Here is a 17,757-nt window from a genome sequence, read left to right as displayed (position 1 = left end):
ATTCTCCGTCTATCCTTCCACAATGCTGGCCTGGGCCCCATTCTTTGTGGGAGCTCTGAGACCCTAAACCCATCAGCAGGGATGTCTGTGGCTTGCAGGCCTCCTGCCACCAGGCACAGCACAGCTGCGTCTGCTGCAGCCAATGCCCGCACACCAGGTGCTCGCAGAAAAGAGCTTCAGTGCCTCCCCCGGAAGCCGCAGTCTGGCCCGGACACCTTTTCCAGGCCGAGCCCATTCTCAAAGCCTCGCTCCAGGACGGCCAGTTCCGGCAGCCTCCCAGGTGCCCACCGGCACTGCCCCCATCCCTGACCTATCCAGCCTGCGCGTGTGGAGTGCAGCACAGCCCTGCTATGGCCTCCGCCCTGCTCCAGGGACCAGGTCTCCACCTCAGGTTAGCAGAGAACTGAGCACATGCTAAGGCTGCCTGGCACTGCCTGGGGCCGGGGAAACAGGCACATTCATTCCCCTTCGCTGGGTCATAAACTGATGCACTCGCTGGAGGGCAATCTGGCCAGATCTATAAAAATTTTAAATGCACATTCCTTTTGTCCTAGCAGTTCCACTTCTAGGAATGATGGGGACTTATTGTACCTGTAGGAACTTATCCTTCAGGCATAATGGCAGTGGTATGTTCCTTTTGAAAAAATAAACAGGGATACACATGCATTAATATGTGACAAAAGTATCATTCATTCATTCTCCTACCCCCAAATATTTATTTTATTTAAAAAATATTTTTATTGATTTTTTTTTTTTAAGAGAGGCAGGGAGATATCCGTGAGATGCAAATCAAAACAACAATGCGGTACCATCTCACACCTGTCAGAATAGCCAACATCAACAAATCAACAAACGACAAGTGTTGGCGAGGTTGCGGAGGAAAAGGAACCCTTGTGCACTGCTGGTGGGAATGCAGACTGGTGCAACCACTGTGGAGAACAGTATGGAGTTTCCTCAAAAAACTGAAAATGGAACTCCCATTTGACCCAGTAATCCCACTCCTAGGAATATATCCCAAGAAACTAGAAACACCAATCAGAAAGGATATATGCACCCCTATATTCATAGCAGCACAATCTACAATAGCTAGAATCTGGAAACAGCTTAGGTGCCATCAGCAGATGATTGAATCAAAAAACTATGGTACAGCTACACAATGGAATACTATGCTGCCATAAAAAGAAGGAATTCTCATCATTTGCAGCAACCTGGATAGAACTAGAGAACATCATGCTGAGTGAAATAAGCCAGTCAATAAAAGAGAAATACCACATGATCTCACTCATTTATGGATATTAAAGAACATTATAAACGGATGAACCAAAAGACAGATATAAAGACAGTAAAGCAACAAGCAGACTGTCAAATTTCAGCCGGGAGGGTAGGGAGATCTGGGGGAGATAAGAGATCAACCGAAGGACTTGTATACATGCATATAAATACAATCAATGGACACAAAACTCTGGGGAGGGAGGGCATGTATGGGATGGGGGGGGGGCAATGTTAAAATATGTACACAGATAATAATTTAATAAAAAAATATTTAAATAAATAAAAATAAAAACAAAACAAAACAAAAAAAGAGAGGCAGGGAGAGAGAAAAAACATCAGTGTGAACAAAATACAAAATATTGATTGGCTGCCTCCTGCACAACCCCTATCGGGGATCAAGCCCACAATCTGGGCTTGACAGGGAATTGAGTTGGGAACCTTCGGTGCCCGGGACAGAGCCACACCCCAAATATTAATTGAGCCCCAACTACTAGTATGTACCAGGTACAGTGTAGACAGAAGATGCAGTGCTAAACAAGACGTGGCTGACATTCCAGAGGGGATGTGGGCAAATGAAAGAATAAATACGTGTCACCAGGTGTGCCAGGGAAAAGAAGCCTCTCTGTCCATTGAGAGGATGGAACTTCTTCCCCCTCCTTAACGCTTTTTTCTCTCTGCAGTTTAAGTCAACACATAATATATGCAAACATACATACATACATACATATACACACGTTACAGCCAGACAGACTCACAGTGCTCAACATCTTCTAAGTTTAAATTCCCATCCTTTCATTCCACAGAACGCTCTATCCACTGAGCCAAATTGGCCAGGGCTGAATTTCCATCTTTTATGTATCTTCTCAGTCCCCTAAACCTACCTGTCCAAGAGTCATTTTAGAAGGGGGAGTAGATGCCCTAGCTGGTTTGGCTCAGTGGATAGAGTGTTGGCCTGCGGACTCAAGGGTCCCGGGTTCGGTTCTGGTAAAGCGCATGTACCTTGGTTGCGGGCACATCCCCAGTAGGGGGTGTGCAGGAGGCAGTTGATAGATGTTTCTCTTTCATTGATGTTTCTAACCCTTTATCCCTCTCCCTTCCTCTCTGTAAAAAATAAATAAAATATATTTTTTTTAAAAAGGAGGAGGAGGAGGGAATAGAGGTGAAGAAGAGGCTGATCACCAAACACAAGCCCTGAGGTACTTCCTCACTATCCTTCTTGCCCTCCTGGGCTTCCTTAGAGAGCATTCCGCTTCCCAGCGCCAGGACACCTGCTGAGAGCCTACATTCATCAACAGCCAACTCCAGCCACTGCCTATAACAAGCCCGGGACCGTGTGAGCACTGGAGGAATAATGGAGAAGATGGTGGTTCCTGTCCCCACAGAGTTCTCCGACCAATGCAGAAGACAGCAACACACCTGTGACTAGGGCCACCAAGGACGTTACGGGGAAACGGACAGCTGCCACATCCGGAGCTCAGCAGCAGTGATAGCTCACCAGAAGTAGCCAGGGCAGTGGGAGTGCTGCTGGCAGAGGACAGACTAAAGGTCACGGTGAACTTCAGGAACTCTAAAAGGGCCAGTGTGCGCACCCCTATGTTCATGCAGCATCTAAAATAATAAGTGTAATATGCTAATGAGACCGGACGTCATTCCGGACAAAGCCACAGCGGGCGCGGCTGAGGCAGCTGCCAGGGCGGTGGGGGAAGAGCCCCTAGCACAAATTTCGTGCCTCAGGCCTCTAGTTATTTACAATTACCAAGATCTGAAAGCAGCCCAAGTGTCCATCAGTAGATAGGTGGATAAAAAAGCTATGGCACATTCACTCAATGGGATGCTACTCAGCCATGGAAAAGGAAATCTTAACTTTCGCAGCAGCATGGATGGACCTAGGGAACATTATGCCATGTGAAATAAGCCAGTCAGAGAAGACAGCTACCATATGATTTCACTTACATGTGGAATCTAACAAACAATAGAAACAGCCCCCCAGACAGAGATCAGACTGACAGCTGTCAGAGGGGAGAGGGGTTGCAGTGCTGGTGAAAAAGGTGAAGAGATTAAGCCAAGAAAAGAAACACACTCAAACACAGACTTCAGTGTGGTGGTCACCAGAGAAAGGGGATAGGGGAGGCAGAAGACAGTAAAGGGAGGACAAATGGTGATGGAAGGAGACTTGACTTACAGTGTGAACACATAACACAATATACGGATGATGTAGTACAGACTTGTATACCCGAAACCTATATAATTGTATTACCCAATAAATTCAATAAAACATTCCTTTAAAGGAGCATGCAGAAGAAATCATAAAAGAAAAATAAAAAGGCCAGTGTGGCCACATGAAAATGTCACAAAGGTAATTCCAGCTATAATGTGGAGAACAGATGGCTGGGGAGGGGGTGGGGGTGGGAGTGGGGGATGCTAAAGGCAGAGAGACCAGTCACACCAGGGGGCAGACCCAGAAGTCCCAGGAGCCAGACAAGATCCGGCTGGGGCAGGGAGGAGAGGGGGGATTTCAGGTAATGAGGAGAGCCTGACACTGCCCAGTAACTTTCGTTTGTGGGTGAAGAAGTGGAGAATCTCAGTCACCGCTCTGCTGTGTCCCCTTCCCAGTTCTTGTGGGGAAGGAGGGAGAACCAGAACCGTGGTTGAGTATCCCGAGGCAGCGGAATCCCACGGAGAGGGGAAGTGCTGGTGGCCAGTCCCGCCAGCAGCCACCACTGCTGATCTTCGAGAGCTATGGCAGCTGCCAGGTAAGTCTGGATCTGGAGTTCTCTACTCAGCAGATCCACCCACTGCCGCTTCCTCTGGCCAGACTGTTGGAAATACAAAGCCCAGAACAGTTCTGAGCCATGGCGGCCGCCTCTGCTCCAGCTGTTCCCTCTCTCAGCCAGGCAACATCTAAAAGGCTTCCCAAGGAGCCCTGGCCTCTCAGTCCTCCCAGGAACTGAGCCTCTCTCTCTATCCCTCTGCTGACCCTTCTGTTCCCGCCCCCAGGCCGAGGTTCCCAGATGGTCTCATCTACCCCCACATCTCCTCCTTCCCAAGCTCCGGGATGAGTACCCATGGGTCCCTCAAAGCTCCTGGTGAGGCTAGAAGTGGGGATGGGTCAGATGCACATCTCCTCTGCTGCCACAGTCACCTCTCTCTGCCGCTGCTCCAACATGAATGTCCAACTCGGACTCCCCCATGAGGAGCCCTCTGTCCGCAAGGACTTGGCTCCCCTTTTATAAGTGCCACAGATCCCTGTAGCCTCCTGTCAAACTAGCCTCCCGTTAGCTTGCGAGTCTCTGAAGGGCAGAAACCACGCCACCTACTTCTTGAACGCCCCCCCTGCTTATTCTCAGACCCAATCTGCACTGCCTCCCTGCTCCAGTCTTTTGAGGGCCTCCTGGGGGGACCTCATGACCGGCTGCCTCTTCTGCCAATCCACACACCCAGAGCCCTGACTGCACAGCAGGCCCTGTGCCAAGAGCTGCTGAACTGTCTGCCATTCAGAGAAAAGGTACCGAGTTCACCAGAAAAAATGAACTCCGTCTAAGCCTTAAAAATCTCACAGGAGGCCCTAGCCGGTTTGGCTCAGTAGATACAACATTGGCATGGGGACTGAACGGTCCCAGGTTCAATTCCAGTCAAGGGCACATGCCCGGATTGCGGGCTCAATCCCCAGTAGGGGGCGTGCAGGAGGCAGCTGATTAATGATTCTCATCATTGATGTTTCTCTCTCTCCCCCCCCCCTCCTTTCCTATCTGAAATCAATATGTGTGTGTGTGTGTGTGGAGAGAGAGAGAGAGAGAGAGAGAGAGACAGAGAGAGAGATATCTCACAGAAGTCACACCTCTGTAAGTGGTAAGTGACCTGATCAAAGGTGTGTAAAAACAGGTCACTTACCACTTACAGAGGCTGCTGATGGGAGTGGGAACGTGGGGCAACTTGGCAGGACCAATCACCACTTTATAAACACATCTATTCTGCTGTTCCTCCTCCCGTTCACTCCACTTACATTCATACAGGGCCATATGCACATCCACCGCAGCCACGGCTCCCGGGGAAAATCGGAACCAAGCTAAAAGTCCATCAGCAGGGTTAAACTCAATGAGCTATGGTGCAAGCATCCAACGGACCACAGTTGTCAAAAGCGATAAAAAGCTCTCTGTGCTGATGTGAAAGGAACACCAAGGCATGAGTGTGTGGGGGAAAAAAATCACAAAATGATACATATAAAGTGGTTTTTTTATAGCAATAATAGCTGGGGAGGGGGGGAGAGGGACAAAGGGGACTTTCCCCGTTCATTCACACAGTGTGCACACACACATGTAAGATCTCTGAATTTTACTAATGTACCAGGACGGAAGTACAAAGTGGTGCTGGAGCCAAGACCCGGACAGCATAACTGGGTGCTTCCCACACACCCTCTCCAACTGCCAGAAGGCACCAGGGAGGGAATCAGCACAGCTTTCCTCTCCTTGGTCTCGAAGATGAGCAGGTGGCGGCGGCATGGCGTCCCAGAGACCAAGGTCCAAGCCCCACTCTGCTGTGTCTGTCTGGATGACTCTGGAAGGCCACTGAGCTTGCCATTTGTTTTTTAAAAAAATATATATTTTATTGATTTTTTACAGAGAGGAAGGGAGAGAGAGAGAGAGCTAGAAACGTCAATGAGAGAGAAACATCGACCAGCTGCCTCTTGCACACCCCCTACCGGGGATATGCCCTCAACCAATGTACATGCCCTTACCGGAATCGAACCCGGGACCTTTCAGTCCGCAGGCCGACGCTCTACCACTGAGCCAAACCGGCTTCGGCGAGCTTGCCCATTTGTACTGGACAGAGGACGGGAACATGGGGTTGAAAACAGACTGACCATCCCCGCCCCCCACAGGCTGTGATCCTAGATTAATCACGGACCCTCTCAGTCTCCGTTTCCACTTATCATTTCAAAAAGGGGCGAGGAGATAATGTCACTTACCCTCCAGGAGGTTGCAGGGATTAAATGACATCATACATATATAAACCGTTCAATACATCGCCTGGTACATAACATGTGCTCAGCAAACAGCAGCTGCTACCTTACTGCTGAGGGAGGGTAAGGACGCCGGCTCTGCCTACAGAACGTGTGTATGCATGATCTAGGGAGCTGCATGCTGGGAAAGGGTGCGGGAGAGAGTGGGACACAGTGAGGGGCACTTACACAAGGATTCCTCTCCCTCCCCGAGCCTCGGCTACCAAACAGCTAAGATCCCTAGTGGGAGAACCGTGGGTTGCTGTCCATAGTCATCCTATGGACAAAATTTGCATCAGTTTTCTTTTAAAGTATTTTTTGCTGATTTCAGAGAGGAAGGGAGAGGGAGAGAGAGGTTGAAACATCAATGATGAGAATCATTGATCGGCTGCCTCCTGCACGCCCCCCACTGGGGACTGAGCCTGCAACCCCCGCCTGTGCCCTGACCGGGAATCAAACCATGACCCTCTGGTTCATAGATCGAAGATCAACCACTGACCCACACCAGCCAGGCTCCAATCAGTTATTAATTTGGGTCCCCACCTCACACAGATGGGAATGGCACATCAGAAGGAGAAAGATGGGCGCTCGCTGGAAGAAGATATGACACCCCAGCTGAGGAACCCGAGACTCCCCTCAACTCATCACCGGACCCCTTCAGACCCTCACAACCCCGATGCCCGGCTCCTGGGGACCCTCTGCAAGTGGACCCACACTTCTCAGTCACAAAATCCAGCCCAGCTCCTCAGACTTCCAAACACCATCTCAGGGCACATTCCTCTGCCAGCTACTCCACACACCACGGGGTCCTTTCCCATAGCGCCCACAAACACGGCTCCCCTCGGGATCCTTCTGAGATGCTTCTTCCCGCTGCCTCCCTGCTCTACAAAACGCTCCCTTACCATCCCGAGGGGACGGACGGACCCCGGATTCCCCCTCACTCTCCCCTTCCCAGGTCCCCTGGGCTCCACGATGGGCATCATGCCTGCCCCCCACTCCAGGTCAGGGTTCTCCCATCTCCGGGCCACCCCTCCCCGCACCCCCGCCTGGGGTTTCTGCTCTCAAGCTCTTCCACACAGACATTGACATTACAACTTCGGGACAACTTCCCTACACTCCACAGCCGCACACGCCGGGGCTCCCCAAGTTTCTTCCCCAATGAGGAGGGCACACACCATCATCCTGGAACCCCTCCAGGCCCCCCCTCCCCGCCCCGTGATCCCGGGAGTCCTCCCACAGCCATCTTTCCGTTCCCTCCGTCCGAACACTCCGAAACGCCCCGCGTCCCGGGCTCCGCGACTTCCTCTCCCCATCCCCGCCCGATCGCCCCGGGCGCCCTCGCCCTCCGCGGGCCCCCCGGGCCCCCCGACGCCCCATCTCCCGCCCGCAGCCCGTCCCGCTCCGCCTCCCACCCGCCCCGGCCCGGACGGGGTGGGCGTCCCCCGGCGCCCGGCGCTTCTGCTCGCACCCGGGCACAGAGCCCCTCCAGCAGCCCCTCCCAGCACCGCGGCCGAGTTCTCCCTCCGGGCCCCGGGGGAGGGCCCCGGGCCCCGCCGCCGTCCGCTCCCGCCCGCGGCCCCTCCGGCGGGTCCGGTCCCGGCGCCCCTTCCCCGCCGCGGCCGGCGCCCCGCCCCGGGGCCCACGCCCACCCCGCGGAGCCTCGGGGCCCCGGGACCCTCTCGGGCGGCCCCCCACTCCCGCCGCGGGCCGGTCGCGGTCCCCGCCCGCCGCGCCCCCCCCCCCCCCGGCCGTCCCGGCTGCCATTGCTCCAAGATGGCGGCGGCGGCGGCGGCGGCGGGTGAGGCCGGGCCGGGCCGGGCCAGGCCGGGCGGGGGGTGGGGGGTGGGGGTCCGGGGGCGCTCACCTGCAGCTCGGCGCGCTCGGCCTCCCAGCGGGCCTTCTCCGCCTCGAAGCGCGCCCACTCATGCTGGATAAAGTGCAGGATGCCCGGCAGGCTCAGGGGCTCCGGCCCCGCCGCGGCGGGCCCCGGGCTGCCCCCGCCGCCGCCGCCCCCCTTAGCGGCCGGGCCGGGGCCGGGGCCGGGGCCGGGAGCGGGGGCGGAGGCCGGGACGGCGGCCGTCGGGCCGGGGCCCGCGCCGGAGCCGAGCGGGCGGCAGGGGGAGGCGGCGGCGGCGACGGCGGCGGCCGCTCGCTCCTCCATCATGGAGGCCCCGGGCCGGCCCGCGCGCCGCTGTACCTCGCGCGCCTGCGCGGCCGCGCCAACCCCCCGCGCGCGCGCCCGGCGGGGGCGGGGGGCGGGGCCGGGGGCGCGGCCGGGCGCGCGCCTCGGGTGGGCGGGCAGGGGGCGCGCGCCCCGAGGACGGGGAGCGGGGCTCTTTGGGGAGGAGACGCTCTCGGGCCCCCTCCTCCCGCTTACACCCCTGCGGACCCCTGGTCACTCTGCTCCGTGAGGAAGGGCGACCACCCCGGGCGGCTTCCGCCGGGGCCCCATCCTCAGGGATCCTGCGGGCCCAGGTGGGTTGCCCTGGTAACTCCTCCCCAGCCTAGCACACAAAACAGCTTCTCCTCTCCTCCTCTTTTGTGGTTATGGGGCCCCAGACCTCTCCTGTCCCTACACCGGGAGGAGGTTGCCAAGGTAACCTAAGTCCCTGATGGTCCTCCTGCCCCTATCCTGGTTGGTTACTATGGCAACCTCAACTAGCACTCAGGTAGAAAGGACCTCAGCCCCAAGGACACTGATTAATTATTGAGGGAAACACCTCTTTCCCAACCCCACCCCCTCCTAACCACCCAGTTGGCATTACCATGGTAACCAGCTCCCCTCCTTTCCCAAGGTGGGAGGTCCATGGACCACACCAACCAGGTATTTTTATTGAGAGGAGAAGATGCTCTGCTGAGGAGTAGTTGCTATGGTTACAAGGCCTGACCCTCCCCAGGGAGGCAAGATAGGCAAGGCTAAGCCCTGGTTACTATGGTAACAGAGGCATCCTCCCTTCGAGGGACCCCAGGAACCAGACCCGGGAAAGTAGACGTTTTTTAGGATTGTCTCAGGATGGAGTGTGTCTAGGGAAGTGGGTGTCATAGTAACGGCTTCTGTCACTCCCAGCCCCACCTTTCTGGACACAGTCCTGAGTCAGGGATGGTTATAGGTTGCTATGATAACTGGCATTTTCCCCACCCATTCCTGAGATGCTCCAGGTCGTGTCTGAACTTATTAGGACTTCAAGAAAGATGATTCCCTGGCCTCATTGCCATTTTTATAGGTAAGGTGAAATTGTGCTGTACTGTGCAAAATTGGCTGATTTGGTATTTTCTGGTTCTCCTTCCCTCAGCAGTGCAGCTGAGCAAGGCTGAAACCGCCCCCCTGAAGCTCCCCCAGCCTGCAACGTAGGAGGTAAGAAGTCTCTCAGTAGCACCCGTACTCATGTGCACACTGCCCTTTCCTTGTTCCCACATATCCTCTTTACCCGTCGCATACCCATTCCACAGATGCAGCAACTGAGGCTCAGGCCAGGTCAGAGCTCAGACTGGGTGAGCCCAGACCTGAAGTGCTCCACTTACACTGTTTGGAGGGGAATGAGAGACAGAGTCTCATCTTGTCTTCTCCTTCCCTGGCTACTTTTTCTATAGCAAGCCTCTGTATTTCTCTGCCACGGCCCTGCTGGTTTTCCTCCCCTTTGGGATACTGTTTTCCTGCCCTACCCCTGGAGCGCCTGCTCAGTGACTGCCCAGTTCACCCCCTGGCCCTGAAGCACAAGGCCTGCCACAGAGGACGCTCAGTAAGTAGCGTTGTTGAGGCAGTGAGTTGCCTTCATTAATGCGCCATATTTGAAAGCTCTGGTCATGTTAGAGCCAGGGAGGCTCATGGAAGGTAGGCCCAAGAGAGACAGAATTGATTTCATTAAAGCACAACTCTAGCCCTAACCAGTTTGACTCAGTGGATAGAGCGTCGGCCGGCGGACTCAGGGCTCCCAGGTTCGATTCCGGTCAAGGGCATGTACCTTGGTTGTGGGCACATTTCCAGTAGAAGGTGTGCACGAGGCAGCTGATCGATTTTTCTCTCTCATTGGTGTTTCTAACTCTCTCTCCCTCTCCCTTCCTCTCTGTAAAAAAATCAATAAAATGTATTTAAAAAAATAAAACAAAGCACAACTCTGGAGCCAGCTTCTTTAAAAAAACAACAACATATTTTTATTATTAATTTCAGAGAGGAAGGGAGAGGGAGAGATTGGTAGAAACATCAATGATGAGAGAGAATCATTGATCGGCTGCCTCCTGCATGCCCCACACTGGGGTTCGAGCCTAAAACCCAGGCATGTGCCCTGATTGGGAATTGAACCGTGACCTCCTGGCTCATAGGTCGACACTCAACCACTGAGCCATGCAGGCCGGGCTGGAGCCAGCTTCTTGGGTCAAATTCAGGGTCCATCACTTTCCAGCTGTGTGACCTTGAGCAAGCGACTCCACCTCTCCTTGCCTCGGTTTCTTCATCTTTAAGTGTGATCATAACTTAAAGAGTAAACAAGTTCATATGTGTGAAGTACTTAGAATAGAGTCTGTCACATCCGGAGCATCTAGAACATTCAGACCTGCAAAAGTCAGAATTTCATCCACCTATCTCAATGAAGGGGTTTTGAACCCTTACAGTTCAAGAAGCCGAGACTTGATCTTACGAAGGTACCAGAGGATTCCTTTCTCCTTCCTCGTTGGTCCCCTCACCCAGTAGGTTACCACCTCATCAAGCCATCCTACCTCTGGTCTCCGAGGACCCAGTTCCTGTCCTCTGTTCCACTGGTACTTCCTGGCTGGGAAGCAGCCAGAGCATGGACGGCAGAGAACCGAGTTCTGGTCCCTGCATCCTTTAAGCCTCTGAGCCACAGATTCCCTGTCTGAACAGGTGGAGTCACTTGAGCATTGCACCTGTTTATTATTATATTGTTCTGTGCCAGACCCTGAGCTGTGCTCTGGGCATACAGCAGGGAACAAAACAGACAAAATCATAAACAAGTAAACATTTATGTGATAACCACCAGGGGAGAAAAATAACTCAGGAAAGGGGCAGAGAAAGTATGTGAGTGACAGGGAGATGCATCTTTTAAATTTTAATTAAGCCCTAACCGGTTTGGCTCAGTGGATAGAGCGTCGGCCTGCGGACTGAAGGGTCCCGGGTTCGATTCCGGGCAAGGGCATGTACCTTGGTTGCGGGCACATCCCCAGTGGGGGGCGTGCAAGAGGCAGCTGATCGATGATGATTCTCTCTCATCGATCTTTCTAACTCTCTCTCTCTTCCTCTCTGAAAAAAAAAAATCAATAAAATGTATTTTAAATAGGGTAGCTAGCCAAAGGAAGGGCTCACTGGTCAGGTGACATCTGAGCAAAGTCCTGCCGGCCATGGGGTGGAGTCAGGCCTCGGGCAGAGGGAATAGCCGGTGCTGCGGCAGGACCCGCCCGGGTTTATGTGAAGAATGGCATTTGGTGGCGCTGAGGGAGCGGGTGGAAGCAGAAGGGTGATCTGTCTTAGGGCTCCGGGAAAGGGTTCGAACAGAGGCAGGACAGGATCTAACTCAGGCTCTGGCAGGATCTCTCTGGCCTCCGAGTGACCAACAGACTGTAGGGGGGCCAGGGTGTAGTGAGGATGCTCTCTCTAGAAGGTTCCAAAAGCATTGCCTGTGCTTCCGTGGACCCAAGCTCTGAGGCTCTGAGACGTGTAAGACTCTGAAGATTCTGTATTCCAAAATCTCCTTCCGCCCACAGTCATGTGTTCCATGAGGTCACGGGTGTTGTGTGTCTGTGTGTTGCGTGTCCACTGCGGTGTCCCTGGTCCTAGAGCAGGGCCTGGCATGTGGTAGGGGTTCCACAAGCCGCTGCTGAAGGGCTGAGAGGAGGGATCCGCCACAGGTCCAGAGGGAATGCCAAGATCCTAAAGTTCAAGAAGTCACTCTTAAAGTGCAGCTCCGATTCTTAGGGAACATCTAAGCCGGGTCAGGAAAGGGCAAGCAGGTCTGGGAGGGGTGGAGGGGGTGGAAGGACGTTCCTGGCAGGAGAGACGGGAAGACCAGTGCAGGGCCCGGCTCCAGGGACCTGGAGGAGCTTAGTAGACACAAACCCTGACCCTGGCCATCATTTTCTCGCCTCATGCCCGGCTGTGTGCCAGGCACCCACAGTGGTCATGGAGACCGCCCTGGCCCTACCCTCCTGGGTCCTGTGGGGCACACAGACTCAGCCCCAGACAGCACTGAACCGGAACAGGCAGGGCAGGGCTGGGGGAGCCCCCAGGACGTCTGAGCCAGGCTGGGGTTCAGAGAGGGCTTCCTGGAGGAGGGGCCATTGGAGCTGTGCCCTGAGGCATGAGTAGGAGTCCTCCAGCAGAAAACGGGCACAGGGAAAGGGGTGTTTGAGAGGAGACTGTCCTGGGCAGAAGGAACAGAATAGGAAAAAGCTTAGGAAAAAGACTTCTTTGAAGAAGAGCCTCAGGCGGCTCAGGCATAGGGTTGGAGAGGGTGTGGTCAGAGGTGGTGCTAGACCAGGGTGTGAGGTGTGAGGGGTTGGGGGGGGGGTGGGGGAGGCAGGGCCAGGTCCCAGGTGGCCTTGTGGGATATTGTAAGAAAGGCAAACTTTCTCTCTAGGGCAGTGAGGAGCCTCCGAGCAGGGAGGGGGAGGGCACATTTGTGCCTTTAGAAGACCTCTCTGGCTGCCACCAGGAGGGGACTTGGTCCGCAGACTGAATGGGGATCTGGGTGGCCCCCAGCTGAGGGGGGGTTGTGGGGATGGGGGAGGAACAGAAGTGTTGAGGAGCCAGGAAGATCAGCCGATCAGCTGGGTTGCCGATGCCTGCCTCCCTGGGAGGAGGAGAAAGCTATAAAAATCCACGGGGACTTTTTTTTAAGTAACTGCTGAGAACCCAGAGTTAGTTACACCTCCGCGGCTGGAGTCCAGCCAAAGCTTCCAGTCAGCCTGGGGCCAGGGAGACAGCGCCACCTGGCGGTTGCTTAGGAGTGTGGCCAATGAATGGGGAGTCCTAAGACTGGCAGCCTCTTTCAATGCAGCCCATTCCATTTAAAACAAAAACATTAAAAAACACACACACAAAAAAAAACTAAACACACATTTAAAAAATATATATTTTTTACAGAGAGGAAGGGAGAGAGATAGAGAGTTAGAAATATTGATGAGAGAGAAACATCCATCAGCTGCCTCCTACACACACCCCCACTGGGGATGTGCCCGCAACCAAGGTACATGCCCTTGACCAGAATCGAACCTGGGACCCTTCAGTCAGCAGGCTGAGGCTCTATCCACTGAGCCAAACTGGCCAAGGCAAAACAAAAACATTTTTATTGTGATAAAACACACATAAAACTCATCATCTTAACAGTTTGTAAGCGTATGGTTCAGTAGTATTAAGTATATTCGCATTTTGGGCAAACGATCTCCAGAACTACCCTGTTTCCCTGAAAAGAAGACAGTGTCTTATATTAATTTTTTCTCCCAAAGTTGTGCTAGAGCTTATTTTCCTGGGACATCTTATCTTTCCATGCGCTAGGTCTTATTTTCGGAGGATGTCTTATTTTCGGGGAAACACGGTATTTTATCTTGCAAAACTGCAACTCTAAACCATTAAACAACTCTCCAGTTCCCCCTTCTGCCAGCCCCTAACAGCCACCATTCTACTTACCTTTTTTTTAATGTATATATTTTCTTGATTTTTACAATAAAATAAGTACATTTTATTAGAGAAAGGGAAAGGGATAGAGAGTTAGAAACATCGATGAGAGAGAAACATCAATCAATTGCCTCCTGCACACCCCCTATTGGTACATGCCCTTGATCAGAATCGGACCTGGGACCTACTTCTCATTTCTAATTAAAAAAACAACAACAAACTAGTGGCCAACCTACAAATTGGGATAATTCTGACTTAAGAAAACATTTCTGCCGGGACCGGTTTGGCTCAATGGATAGAGCGTCGGCTTGGGGACTGAAAGGTCCCGGGTTCGATTCCGGTCAAGGGCATGTACCTTGGTTGTGGGCATATCCCCAGTGGGGGGTGTGCAAGAGGCAGCTGATCGATGACTCTCTCTCATCGATGTTTCTAACTCTCTATCTCTCTCCCTTCCTCTCTGTATAAAATCAATAAAATATATTTTTTAAAAAGTTAAAAAAAGGAAAACATTTCTAACGTTTTTTGTAAAACCAAAACAAGCTGGCTGACCATCCAGAAGGAGATGACCGGTTGGCAGGGCTTGAGGAAGTGAGAAGGGGCAGCCGGGGAGGGACTTGAGGGCCAGGCTGAGGGCATCGGCCTCGCCCTGGGGCCAGGGATGGGGTATGGAAGGGACGGGAGATCAGGGGTGGCTTCCTGGAGGAAGGGACGGTAGAGCAGAAAGTACAAGCTGGGCTTGGGGTTGGGGTCTGGGGTGTTTATAACTGAACCCAAACATGAACGAGAAGTTAGCAACGAGTAGAAGGGCGGGATGGAACAGGAGGAGAAGGGAAGGTGACTCCTTTGATAAAATCTCAGTACCTAATGGTACCTGGCTCTGCCGAGTGGCCTTGGGGACCCAGCAGTGACAAGACAGGCTCCCCCTGGGTCTCACAAGTGGGAGGACAGGGTGGGTTTCTGTATGGCAATGGCTTAGAATGGCGGGGCTGGGGGGTGGGGGTGGGGGTGGGGGCACGGGAGGGAGGGCTTCCTGGAGGCCCGAGGTCAGAGCTGCAACCAAGTAAGAGAAAGGCTGGGAGGAAGGGCCAGGCTCGGGCTGCAGGGGTTGCTGACAGCCAGCTCCAGCCTCCCCTTTCCTTCCCGCCTCCCCAGGATGTCGCCGAGGCCCCGCTAAGGCCTGACCTCAGCCCCATGCGGCTCACCCGCTGCCAGGCCGCCCTGGCGGCCGCCATCACCGTCAACCTCCTGGTCCTCTTCTACGTCTCGTGGCTGCAGCAACAGCCCAGGAGCGCGCGGACCCGGGGCCCCCGCCGCGGAGCCGCCGCCGCCGCCGGCCCCCAGGTCACCGTCCTGGTGCGCGAGTTCGAGGCCTTCGACCACGCGGTGCCCGAGCTGGTGGACTCCTTCCTGCAGCAGGACCCGGCCCAGCCCGTGGTGGTGGCCGCGGACGCGCTGCCCTACCCGCCGCTGGCCCTGCCCCGCCTGCCCAACGTGCGCCTGGCGCTGCTGCAGCCCGCCCTGGACCGGCCCGCCGCCGCCTCGCGCCCCGAGACCTACGTGGCCACCGAGTTCGTGGCCTTGGTGCCCGACGGGGCGAGGGCCGAGAGCCCGGGCCGGCTGGAGCGCATGGCGGAGGCGCTGCGGGCCGAGGCGCTGCGGGCCGGGGGTGCCCGCCTGGTGGCCGCCCCGGTGGCCTCGGCCAACCCCGCGCGCTGCCTGGCGCTGAACGTCAGCCTGCGGGAGTGGACGGCGCGCTACGGGCCCGCGCCCCCCTCCGCGCCGCGCTGCGACGCCCTGGACGGCGACGCCGTGGTGCTCCTCCGGGCCCGCGACCTCTTCAACCTGTCGGCGCCGCTGGCCCGGCCCGTGGGCACCGGCCTCTTCCTGCAGGCGGCGCTGCGCGGCTGGGCGGTGCGGCTGCTGGACGTGACCTTCCCGGCGGCGCGCCAGCCCCCGCTCGCCACGGCGCACGCGCGCTGGAAGGCGGAGCGCGAGGGCCGCGCGCGGCGGGCGGCGCTGCTGCGGGCGCTGGGCGTCCGCCTGGTGAGCTGGGAGGCGGCGGCCGGGCCGGGGCCGGGGCCGGGGGCCGCCTCGAGTGGTTCGGCTGCGGCAAGGACACGCCGCGCTGCTTCGGGACGGTGGCGGGCGACACGCCGTCCTACCTGTACGAGGGCCGCTGGACGCCGCCCTGCTGCCTGCGCGCGCTGCGCGAGACGGCGCGCCACGTGGTGGGCGTGCTGGAGGCGGCGGGCGTGCGCTACTGGCTGGAGGGAGGCTCGCTGCTGGGCGCGGCCCGCCACGGCGACATCATCCCCTGGGACTACGACGTGGACCTGGGCATCTACCTGGAGGACGTGGGCAACTGCGAGCAGCTGCGGGGCGCCGAGGCGGGCTCCGTGGTGGACGAGCGCGGCTTCGTGTGGGAGAAGGCGGTGGAGGGCGACTTCTTCCGCGTGCAGTACAGCGAGACCAACCACCTGCACGTGGACCTGTGGCCCTTCTACCCGCGCGACGGCGTCATGACCAAGGACACGTGGCTGGACCACCGGCAGGACGTGGAGTTCCCCGAGCACTTCCTGCGGCCGCTCGTGCCCCTGCGCTTCGCCGGCTTCGTGGCGCAGGCGCCCAACAACTACCGCCGCTTCCTGGAGCTCAAGTTCGGCCCCGGCGTCATCGAGAACCCCGAGTACCCCAACCCGGCCCTCCTGAGCTTGGCGGGGAGCAGCTGAGGCCCCGGCTCCCCTGACACCCCCGCCCCCCACTCTGCTTTGATGACTCCCGGCATTTGGTGGACCGCGCTGCCCTGCAAGAGGCCTGGAGGACATCAGAGCCGTGCCCTGGGCCCCAGAGCTGGGACAGCTTTGGAAAGAGGAAGAGTGTAGGTTGTGAGGCCAGACCGTGGCGGTTCAAACCCTGTGTAGTGGCCCTGGGCCCGTGTCCCGGTTCCTCTGCTCCTCGGTTCCCTCCAGGATTCGGGGAGCACTCGCTGTCTCCGCACATAAAGAGCCCCCTGGACACTTGGCTGCTGGGGCTGCTTCTACCACTAGGGGGCGCCCGAGTCCTATCACCGGGCCCAGGACTTTGTGTTCATGGCTTTGGCGTCTGTTGAGCCGTTGGGCTTCTGAGCCTGGCCAGACAGAATAACCATCTCCCCTCCTTCCAGAATGCGACTCGCTTCCCTTCCGGGAGAGCCCTGCGGGGTGCATGCTGCCCTCAACCCCATCTGGAAGGAGGAAACAGGCTCAGAGCACTGAGGGGCGACTGGCTGTGGTTAAGGGTGGGGTTCTGGATCCGAGCCCCACTCCTTAACCGTTACCTCATTATTTGAACTTTCTGCACCTGTTTGCCTGCTCGCAGAGCAGGGAAACAGTAACCGTAACTCACATGTGTACGCACTGACTGTGTGTCAGGCATTGTTCTCGGCGTTGCACCGTGTTGCACGCGGATTAACTGATTCGTCCCTCTCCTCAGCCCTCCCAAGCGAGAGCTGCTTTGATTTTTCTCCTGGCGGACGAGGACACTGAGGCCAGAATGGTGAAGCCGCTTGGCAAAGGCCGGACAGCTTGGCAGGAGGCAGAGTGGGGCCTCGAACCCAGGCTGTCAGCCTGCAGCCCACCCTGAAGGCGCCCGTGTGCCCCGCTCGACTGCTGGTCCCCAAGAGGCCCCCTTGTCGCGTAGCAGGGACAGCGATGGCTGCCTGCCTTCGTGGCCATGCATCTGAGAGAAAATGCTTTTTGGGCATGCGATCCGGCATGTGCATTTATCCATGATATCAGGTGCTACTGCCATCCTGTATGTTAGTCATAAGGCTTAAATTATTTCATTTTCAAAATCAATAAAGAAGTTTTGTTGACTCGCCTCA

The 17,757-nt window shown here is 56.1% G+C and overlaps 2 protein-coding genes across 4 annotated transcripts in view; one reads left to right on the top strand and one right to left on the bottom strand.

Annotated features, from left to right (window-relative positions):
* Window positions 1-8,470, bottom strand: part of STRN4 (striatin 4) — a 27,245-nt gene extending 18,775 nt beyond the window's left edge. For all 3 annotated transcript variants that reach the window (XM_036416322.2, XM_036416323.2, XM_036416324.2), the window contains exon 1: window positions 8,136-8,470. In XM_036416322.2, the coding sequence (XP_036272215.1) occupies window positions 8,136-8,435 (300 nt within the window). In that variant the 5' untranslated portion in view covers window positions 8,436-8,470. The remainder of the gene's footprint in view (window positions 1-8,135) is intronic.
* Window positions 8,034-17,757, top strand: LOC118706753 (fukutin related protein). The gene is given in 4 exon segments (XM_036416325.2): window positions 8,034-8,069; window positions 9,565-9,626; window positions 15,048-15,974; window positions 15,977-17,757. Coding segments are annotated over 2 exon segments (1,536 nt in total). The 5' UTR covers window positions 8,034-8,069; window positions 9,565-9,626; window positions 15,048-15,086; the 3' UTR covers window positions 16,625-17,757.

This window comes from Pipistrellus kuhlii, unplaced genomic scaffold, assembly GCF_014108245.1.
Source record: "Pipistrellus kuhlii isolate mPipKuh1 unplaced genomic scaffold, mPipKuh1.p scaffold_m20_p_55, whole genome shotgun sequence".
NCBI classification, from domain to species: Eukaryota; Metazoa; Chordata; class Mammalia; order Chiroptera; family Vespertilionidae; genus Pipistrellus; species Pipistrellus kuhlii.
This window is presented reverse-complemented; position numbering and strand designations above follow the sequence as displayed.